Source organism: Solanum stenotomum, chromosome 8 (genome assembly GCF_019186545.1).
Source record: "Solanum stenotomum isolate F172 chromosome 8, ASM1918654v1, whole genome shotgun sequence".
NCBI lineage: Eukaryota > Viridiplantae > Streptophyta > Magnoliopsida > Solanales > Solanaceae > Solanum > Solanum stenotomum.
Genome location: NC_064289.1, coordinates 13,675,190 through 13,685,572, shown reverse-complemented (window position 1 = coordinate 13,685,572; position 10,383 = coordinate 13,675,190). Strand labels below are relative to the sequence as shown.

The 10,383-nt window shown below is 34.5% G+C and overlaps 2 protein-coding genes, 1 non-coding gene and 1 pseudogene across 3 annotated transcripts; 1 reads left to right on the top strand and 3 right to left on the bottom strand.

Moving 5' to 3' along the window:
* Positions 1-1,889: 1,889 nt before the first annotated feature.
* On the top strand, positions 1,890-2,833 carry LOC125873506 (mitogen-activated protein kinase kinase kinase 20-like; annotated as a pseudogene).
* A 1,176-nt stretch (positions 2,834-4,009) lies between these two features.
* On the bottom strand, positions 4,010-6,888 carry LOC125873350 (endoglucanase 16). The gene is made up of 8 exons (XM_049554263.1): positions 6,644-6,888; positions 5,919-6,131; positions 5,550-5,750; positions 5,391-5,468; positions 5,008-5,157; positions 4,810-4,918; positions 4,548-4,711; positions 4,010-4,468 (listed from the first exon to the last, which is right to left on the bottom strand). Exons 1-8 carry the CDS (start codon positions 6,854-6,856, stop codon positions 4,136-4,138), a joined length of 1,461 nt encoding a protein of 486 aa, XP_049410220.1. The 5' UTR covers positions 6,857-6,888; the 3' UTR covers positions 4,010-4,135.
* Positions 6,889-7,755: 867 nt separating this feature from the next.
* TRNAS-GCU (transfer RNA serine (anticodon GCU)) lies at positions 7,756-7,837 on the bottom strand. The gene has a single exon. It is a non-coding gene; the product is annotated as a tRNA-Ser (tRNA).
* A 655-nt stretch (positions 7,838-8,492) lies between these two features.
* Positions 8,493-9,703, bottom strand: LOC125874081 (uncharacterized). Its single transcript, XM_049554889.1, has 2 exons — positions 9,481-9,703; positions 8,493-9,238 (listed from the first exon to the last, which is right to left on the bottom strand). The coding sequence occupies exon 2, from the start codon at positions 9,213-9,215 to the stop codon at positions 8,757-8,759; it is 459 nt and encodes a 152-aa protein (XP_049410846.1). The 5' UTR covers positions 9,216-9,238; positions 9,481-9,703; the 3' UTR covers positions 8,493-8,756.
* Positions 9,704-10,383: the final 680 nt, after the last annotated feature.

Here is a 10,383-nt window from a genome sequence, read left to right as displayed (position 1 = left end):
GAAATAATTCCAGTATGAGAAGAATAAAAAATACCCATGAACTAAAAAAAAACATGAACTTCACTAGAAGGATCTAACATACTTGTACATGAGTTTTTTTAATCATAAATAAAAAATTTTATAAATATTTTCTTAAATAAAATTTTAAACTAATTGTCTCTATACTTATATTTTAGGAAGAGTGCAATGGCATACAAAATGTTTTTACCTAAGATAAAACAATCAGAATGATATACTAACTGTGGCAAGCGAAAGAGCAATATGTTTGGTTCTTTAAACAAACTTCACCATTGGTTCCGTATTAATTATCACATATTTGTTGTTGTTGTGTGCTATCAAATATAGCACAACTCACACGCATTTTTCCCAAAAAGTATATGAAGAAGCCTATAGAAAGGGACAAAAGAGAAGATCAATTTTCAATCATCCTTGCTGAGATTTTTAATAGAATTAAAAAGTCACCAAAATAGCAAAAAGAAATTGCAATAGTTACATGAATCACTATGACTTGTAGTAAAAGATTAAGATTCATGAAATAGGAGGAAGAAAACTTTGAGGAATGAAACACACTTCATAAGAAACTTAATTAATGTATTTGAATTCGACTCCCTTATAATGGGAAAAAACCTACAAATAATAGTGGCAAAAATAGAATTTTTTTTTACTAACAATAAAGTATATGAAGAAGCATGTAGAAAGGGACAAAAGAGAAGATCAATTTCAAATCATTCTTATTGGGATTTTTAACAGAGTTAAAAAAAAAGTCATCAAAATAGCAAAACAAATTGCAATAATTACACAAATCACTATGACTTGCAGTAAAAGATTAAGCTTCATGAAATAAGAGGAAGAAAACTTTGAGAAATAAAATATGTTACTGTTTATATATGATATTTCATAATATAATTTAACAATTATGTTTTTTTGGTCAAATATACAAATGACAACTAATAATTTTGAATCAGACAAAAAAAAAAACAAAAGGTACACACATAAAATTATGATTTGTATGCATTAAATAAATATTTTTGCAAGTATTATGTCTAAGGCTAATAATAACAACTTTTGTGTAGGTGTGCACAACAAAATTGGCAATGATCATCTACTAGTCATCTTAAGAAAGATATATGTTGATTGAATTTCTATACAACTTTTTACAAAACATTACTCTCATTCGACAACAATTTTTCAATATGCGTGCAAATATGAAAGGTAAGAAATATTTTGAAATCACACTCGACATTTAAATTATGAGTTATGTCATATATATTAAACAAAGGGAACTTTGTAAAGCTGAATGTTTGATATATTATAAGAATTGCATAATTGAAGTTTATTCTAATATTCCTTTTGAAATTCACTCAACAACAATATTTCAGTATGTCCAGGTATCGTGTATTGATAATAATATTGGTTGAATAAACTTATCATTCAACAATTCGAGCTGGTATTTTTATCTTCAATTTTTGTGCAACTTATCATGTGTTTATTATGATATTTCCTAAGTATTTGTACTCATTAGCATGGGGGATACACATGGTGCAACACACGTGTTTGAATATATTTATATATACCGTCACAATAACTCCACGTAACTTAGCAGGGGACACACGTGCTCAGGACAAGTAGGAATTAAAAGTGTACGAGCCTTGCACTAGAAGGTAAAAAAATAGGACAAATAATTGATCCAAATTGAAGTAATTATTTTGTTTTTTGCTGGCGGAGTAAGGATTTTCATCGTTAAGAAACGGTGAGATTCCATTTTGGTATAAGAAAGGGAATGGAAAAGAAAGGTTTAATCCAAATCAAAATAGGAATAGGGTAAAATATATCATCATCTATAAATTACTCTCATTACTATAGTATACTACCAACACATTGCACATCCAATGGCGGAGTTATTGTGGAAGAGAGGCACAAATCTTGGACAAGGTAGTTTCGGTGTCGTCTCGTTAGCTTCTACCTCCAATGCACTATTTCGTGGTGTTACTCTTCCCTCTTTCATTGCCCTCAAATCTTGCAACTTCAGTGCTTCTCAATCGTTGAAAGAAGAAGTTGAAATCCTCCGAATGTTCAAACATTCTCCTTACATTATTCACTGTTTCGGAGCTAATGTCTCTTTTGAAAATAACGTCAATCTTTACAACTTATTGCTCAAGTATGATTCCGGAGGAAGCCTTGCCGATCGTCTTGCAATTCACTGCCGGAAGTTGAAGTTAAGAAACACACGAAGAATGTTCTTTTAGGGCTCAGTTGTATTCACAACAATGGAATCATTCACTGCGACATCAAGCCTGGCAATATTCTCCTAGTAGGCAGGGACAAAACTGCCAAGATCGCTGATTTTGGGCTCTCCATGACCTTGAAACAGGGCATGAATCAAAAACAGGGAGTTATCAGGGGAACAGAAAGGTATATGGCACCTGAATCCGTGATTAACACCGAGTATACCCCACAGGTTGATATTTGGGCTCTTGGCTGTACTGTCTATGAGCTGATTACGGGGACATGGCTGTGGGAAGACGCAAATGGTGATGATGTGTTGGACAAAATCAAGTTTGAGGAACCAAAGTTTCAGAATTCGAAGTTGTCAAGTGAGGCTCAAGATTTTCTGGAAAAATGTCTTGTGAAGAATCCCAGCTCGCGTTGGACTGCGGACCTGCTCTTGAACCATCCTTTTCTGTTGCATTCATCCAAAGCAGCCAACACTGCAAAGACAAGGAAGAAGAAAAGTGGTTCAATGTCCCTTTTGCACAAACCAATCCAGAAGATAACATTCAAGATCGGCAATCATAAATTCGTGAGGCAATTGCCCAATCCAACAAATAGATAGATAGATCCATAATTTTAAAAAATATATGTAATTTTTGTAAAGAAGTGCGTATGGGCTTGATCCCTCTTTAGGGTTTGTTTTTGGGTATGTAGGCAGCGTGTGACAAAGATGATCTCACGTGCAGCCCCTTATTAGTTTAATGAAAAGAAAAGTTGTGTAAATGGTCAAGAAAGGTGATTTGGTATATCTTGCAAAGCTAAGTTTGTTATTATGATTGATCTATGGTTTCTTTATTAATATGACCCATTTGTTAAATTTGACAAGATTCAAAGATGAATTAATGTGAAGATTTGGTAGTTAGGAAGATAATTCTTCATTGGTACAAAAGTCAAGATAACATCTTTTGTAGGTGAAATTTAGGTGAATTATAAAATGGTTTTACAAAGTAAATCTTGACATTTTGACATATTGTGATGTCATGGATGACATCAATAGAAAGAATTCACTCCTATAAATAGGTAGTTCCTAATTCATTTGTAACACACCTCTCACTTGCCTTCTCATCTTCAAAGGCATTTGATCTTCTTTCTCTCTTGTAGTATTTCACTTGTACTCTTTTGGAGTGAAATAAATATTGGTTGGTTGTGTCCGAGGAGTAGGCAAAAGAAAACAAAAGTTTGCCGAACCTCGTTAATTCCTGGTGTTCTTTTTATTGTTGTCTCATCTACTATTTATTAGCTACCTTTAGATATAGCAGTTGTGATTTCATCACTCTCTATATATTCGGCTTCCGCATTTTCCCTCTCGTTTGTCACCAATTTAGAAACAATGTTTTACCTGTCAAGTACCATTGGTTTGGGGAGTGTTATCTTGACTTGTGAGGATTCTATTGTCATGCTCGAACTCTAGCTTGAAGCTTCTCTTGTGTGCTCTTTCGTCGACAGAAAATGGAAAATGATTGCCATAGACATGCATGTGTTGTTAGATTTCATACGACAAGTGCAGCCCACAGTTAGAAACTAACTCATAATTGGAAAGACTTTTATACAAAATACTGTCTGCATATTTATACACAACATTCATATGTAAAACCACCACACTTCTTGGGTGCACACTTTAATCTTTTGTACTAATCAATATTGCAGATCTGGACCATCAAAAGAAACCTATTCTAAGTTAAACACATTAATCCGTAGAAAAGAGAGACAAACTCAAGCTTATTTGCTCGATTCCTTGCAGCCAGCTACCCAGCCTGTCACTATATAGGACCTACAAAGACATTATATAGACTCTCAATTCATCTGCAAAAATAACTTATACACCCTCGTAAATCTTCACCATAATGAAAATCTACTTAGGTGATCAAGACGAGGAATGGTGCTTCGTGAGCTTTGCAAGGACACCAACAGCCAAAGAATTTGTATATGTTGTTGGCTCAGTCATGGATGAACTTGAGCGACGATCTTCAAAGTTATCGTTTTTATCAGGACCACCAACAATGGCACCTGTTAGCTCATTAGCATTGGGTTTTTCAGTATTGTACCAGTTAACAAAACTCATAGAGCAGTCCACCAATTTGTTGGGAGACATTTGTGGAACAGAGGCACCTCTATGATGAGCTTGAGTTGGAGGTTTGTTCCCAAAACCAACCATGTATGATTTTCCTCTCGGGTTTTTCCCAAGCAGATAGTCCATCTGCATTTTTTGATTGAAACAGCTAAGTAAATTGTGAGATGCATCAGAAAAGTGCTACTAATATGAACAAATTCACTACCTGTTGCTTGGCGAAGTCCATGAGATCAGCAGAATTGAACTTTTTATCACCACAGCTGACCGTTTGCTTGTACATTGCTAGATAATCACTATAAGCACTAAACAGAAAAGCTGCACCAGTAACATATTGAGAATTGGCTCCATCTCTAAGGTGAATCAGACCCCCTGATCATAAATTAGACATTGGCAGCTCATGTACTTGTTAAACCAGATAAATAGATAAAATATATGGATCGAGTTTATATGTAGAAACGAAAACTTACCTGGAGACATGTGAACCTGGTGATGGGGACTTTGAGGATGGTTTGAGCAAATAAAACCATCAGCTTGTTGCTTAAAGTTCGCTAAATCTTTCTCCCCTTCAAAATAGAACTGCATTATGTGGATGAAACATTAACATTTTTTCGACCACAAAGTGTGCCACTCCGCGTCTATTCAAAGAAAGGATTTTTAATTATTACCTTAGATAGGAGTATTTGAGCTCCTGCATATTTAAGGTCCCAGCTAAATTCAGCTACAGTTGCAGTAGTAGCCTCTTCTGTGATGAATTCCAAGTATGTTGGCCTCTTGGTTGCTCTATACAACCATGTTGCAGCCCACAACAACTCATCCTACATTTTACCCATTTTAGAAGTTAACTTTCATATGCAACTAATTAACCATCTAAAAAGAACATAATTAAGGGAGTTGATTTCTCATATGCTCACTCGACTAATAGTTATTAGAAAGTCACCCTTCTTGATTCCAATTTTTTTCAACAAAGAAAGTGACTTTATGAGATAATAACTATTTGTTGAATGACTATCCGAGATATCAAACTGTAATAAAGGAATAGGCATGTTACATGATAGCCAGAAAAGGAGCAATAGAAAGGACATTCCCCATCATAGGTTCCTTTATGGGTTTTGCCAAACTGAAAAAGCTGAGTCACAAACCAAGAAAACACTATTTAGGAGTTTGGCCAAGTGGAATAAAGATCAAACAATGAGGATGGGATTAGTACCTGTTTGGCTTTATTGAGAAGTTTACGGGAATAGGAACGATCAGTTCCACGAAATACAATAGAAGCAGCAGCCATTGCTGCAGAAGTCTCAGCAGCAATCTCTGTTCCAGGATTTTTCTGGTCTATCATTAGCACAGTTCTCGGCGTTTTCATGTTCTCTGGCCTTGTCCAACATTCATGATCTTTCACTGGATCTCCAACCTTTAAAAAAAACAATGCCCAATTTTAATCTTGAACATTCAATAACTACATATATCTAAAGAAATTATGACCTATCAGCTTGTGTCAGGATAGGTTGTCTATATCACACTCCTTGACTTGTGTGAACACGGGATGCTTTGTACACTGAGTAGAGACTAATTTAATTACCTGAACGTAGAGGCAATTGCGCTTGACACTGGCTTTTAAGAAATAATCAGTGCCCCATTTGATGGCAGAGCGAACATTTTCCAATTCTCCAGCAGATTGGAGCTGTGAGTGATAAGCGATAGCAGCCCATGCTAAGGTTGTTACAGTGAAAGCCATTGGAAGCCCATATTTCACATTATCTCCAGCATCATAGTATCCTCCTACAAGGTCCACCTATATATAAAAGCAAAAAAGATATAATGCATGTATTACACAATTTCAGTGCAAAAATTTACATCCTATGTTCTAATTCATGTGACACACTTTCTTTTTTATTGTATCTCCAACATATTGTCACATTTCTATATTTAGAAAAAAATAACTTTAAACCGCTCAAATGTCTAACTCTTGTTTTAAACCACACGTTGTTAATCTCTGTGCCCAATCCATGTCTCCCAATTCAAAATATGTTTAGGAAGCTACTTTATGCCTCAGAGTCAGTAGGTTCAAAACGAGCATCATACTATACTATACGTATACATTCTAACTTTAGAATTAAAAAAAAGGGTCTAGCCCTCCTCGGTATCATCTAGTAAGAGGCCGTTGAGTGGAATATAACATTTCAAAAGAATTATTTTTTGAGGATTATCTAGGTTTCAAACTACAAACATGGAAATTGTTGACATAATTCTTTAAATTATCATGTGATACACGAACAACGCATGTGTTAAAGAGAGGCTACATACATTAGCAGATTTTCCATCTTGAAGGGCAGAATCTCCTCTCCATGAAGGTCTATGTTTAGGAGGAAGTTTTCCTGATCTTTGTGCCTCCAAAAAAATAAGGGATTTGGTAAGAGCATCTTGATAATTAAAATCTCCATGTACACCTTCAAATATAATGAACCATGCTACAAGAAAGGTTCTAAATGCATTCAACATATAAATCTTGTTGTTCATGATTTAACAAATGAATAATTGAGCATCAAAAATGATGATTGTGAAAATAAAGTATGTTATCATTAATTTGGATTAGTAAAAGAGAGGAAATAAAGGAACGATAGATACTACCCATTCACTAGGAAGTTAGATAGTAATGGTGATTGTTTAAGATGAATATATTTTTTATTTTTTGTCCAGAGGTCTAGGCTTTGTGAAATTAGAATGGCGGGAAAATAATATTAAGTTAGTTATGGACGTTTGGTGTAGAATTTGAATTATGTATACATTATCCCCTTTAACCTTTTTAATTTTGGGGTAATTAGAAAACAATACCCTCACTTTTTGAATGGGAAAGGGAAACCCCTTTGACAAAAGAAATGGAAAAACCCTAGCCGGAATTTATAAAATATTATATCCCTTGTTGGAAGGAAACTTAAAAGATTTCAACAATATAATTTAATTTTCCAACATAGGGGCTAGGTTACTTTTATTAGTGGCGGGGCAAGTGAAGGATGCAAAAGATACATAAAATAAATTGTTGTTAATCAAGTTTTGTAGGTTCAAATCCTACTTACAGAAATTTGATAGATTCATCATTCAACCTTCTTTAATTCGGAATAAAAAGATTCGAAAACACAAAAAGTTGTTAATAGGAAAAATAAAAAAAGGACACGTAATTGTTGGCGAATCAAAAAATAAATTGTTGTTAATCAAGTTTCATAGGTTCAAATCCTACTTACAGAAATTTGATAGATTCGAAAACACAAAAGGTTGTTAATAGGGAAAACAAAAAAAGGACACGTAATTGTTGACTAATCAAAAAATAAATTGTTATTAATCAAGTTTCATAGGTTCAAATCATATTTACAGAAATTTGATAGGTTCAACAATTTATTAATAGAAAAAAAAAAACAAAGCGTCGCCTGAGAGATTCGAACTCTCGCGGGGAAACCCCATGTACTTAGCAGGCACACGCCTTAACCACTCGGCCAAAGCGACGAATTTGTTGAATGTTACTTTCCTGATATAAATATATGTTACTTTCATTAGGCTTAAGGCATATTTTCCTCTTGTACATTTTAAAAGAATTTTCATTACACCTCAACTTGTTAAAAATGGCTTGAGACACTTTATCATCATTTAGGCAATTTTACAGAGATAACGTTATATATATATGAAGTAATTTGTGACATATATACTTTATGTATTCTTTTATATATATAGTATAATTTTTTAGACGAAGGTGTTCAATTAAACACTCTTCACTGTGTTTAGAACTGTTTGGATAATGGCAGGAGCTCTCTTTCCTTCTCACCGGTACTTACTATAAGATGTGAGGTTGTGGGGGGTTGGGGGGAGGGGGGGATGAGAACTATGGTATTTCAAAAGGAGGAAAGAGAATTATATAATTCTATTATATCAGTAAAAATATTCTTAAACATTGAACTCCAACTACATATAGCTAAAGTTGAGACAAATGAAATCTCAAACATTGTGTTTGAAGTTAAACTTTATCAAGATTAATTTCAGATATATTATGTCTAAAGTTATCCAAGACGAATATATGTAAACAAAAGTAATTAAAAGACATACACAAATTAAAACAGCATCAAAATTAAATATCCACATGCATTAACCAATTTAATTTCTGAAATCGGTATGCTTTAACATGTGTAAAAGATGCACACACCCCAGATTAGATACCAAAATCTACTCTAGTCTAATGCTATTAACTTCGGTACTGATTTGCCTTAGTAATATCTTTCAAATCACCATCTAATGCAAAATTCATTCATTTTCATTTTTCACTGAAATCTGAACTCTTAAAGTAGTTTGAATTGTGAACGTTTGACTACGAGTTTTTGCGACAATATAAATATACGTTTATTGGAATACGCATTGCCACGGTTGCTCCTATTCAACTATCAATTGAAAAACAACTCTGAGATCGAACTAGACCTTGGCGCCTTCTCACCGGACTTGATCTCGGCGAATCCAAGCTTCTGAACATCAGCTGCTTCACCGCCGATATCAACTCGTCCTTCGGATTTGGTGGCGGCGTTAGAGCTCTGAACTTGCTACAGAAATTCATATGACGATTCAGAGCTTCCTCTCTCCCAATTCGCCTCTCCGATGACCTCATGATTTCATCCTTCACTGCCTCCGCACACAGTCCACAAATCCATCGCCCTTCGTTCCTCTCCTTAACCCTCCCTATATACGCCGCCGTGCAATCCTCCGTCAATCCACAGCACTCGCATTTCACCAATTCCACTTCATTCATTTTTGCCTTCACTGGTGCTGATTTTGCTTCAGTTCCGGCTATAACCGCTGCCGCCGCCGCCGCCTCTTTACTCATTACCGTCTCTGCTTCCATTACTCAAATTACTCGCCTGAAAACTGTAACATATATTTCCTTCAATACATATACATAAAACGCAATAACCGCTTCGAAAATTTGAAATTCAAATCACAAAATCAGCATTAACGCGCAGATCCACCATTAATGAAATAGGTGAAGTTACACCAACTTCAATTCCTCTAGTTAAATACTGAAGATATTATATACTATACACTCATTAATTTCAACTTCTGAAAACTCGCCTATAATTATGAAAAAACAGATACAGTATACATTTTACCGTTTTGGCGAGAATATTGCACTGATCAATTTCATAGAGCCGTGTTTGACTCTGGCTCGATTAATTTATCGTCTTTTGATTCTGAATATGGAAAACAGCTGAAATTCACACCTAAAAATTACGGTCAAGCAAACACGACTTTTGTATTTATGAACAGAGGAGGAGATTCAGGGAGTTTGATTTTCCATGTACTACTAGGAATATTAATTTATATGAAATGATAATGTACTGATAGAGAGATTATGGTAATTTTTTTATTATTTTAATAAATAAGTTGTTTTTATAATTATTGAGAGTTTGTGTAAACACAATAAAAGTTGTTTACGTCAAAGTTTAGATGGCGGCAGAGTGAATTTATCCGTGTATACACGTAAAATTGGTAAATAATAATAATAATATGTACCCAAAAAAAAAGTAAATTATTTTATCAACATTGAGGGTGTGTTTGGTATGAAAGGAAAATGTTTTTCAATTTTCTCATGTTTGGTTGGGTTAAATGTTTTGGAAAATGTATTTCAAATCAACTCATTTTCCTCAAATTTAAGAAAATTGACTTCCCTTCAAAACTTAAGAAAAACATTTTCCAAAACTCTCTTCCGACCCATCCACCCACCCTACCAACCCCCAACTCACCCCCCCTACCAGCCCCTCCACCCCTACAAAAATTTTAAGTTTATTTTTAAAAAATATTTTCAACTTCAAAATTATTTTTTTTCACTCCTACGTCGATCTCCCCTACCCACCCACCCCCGACCAGCCCCCCACCCCCCAAAAAAAATTTTAAGTTTATTTTTAAAAAATATTTTCAACTTCAAATTTTCATTTTTTTACCCCTACTCTCGACCCCCTACCGACCCCCTGCCAGCCCCCCACCCCCAAAAAAAATTTAAGTTTATTTTTTAA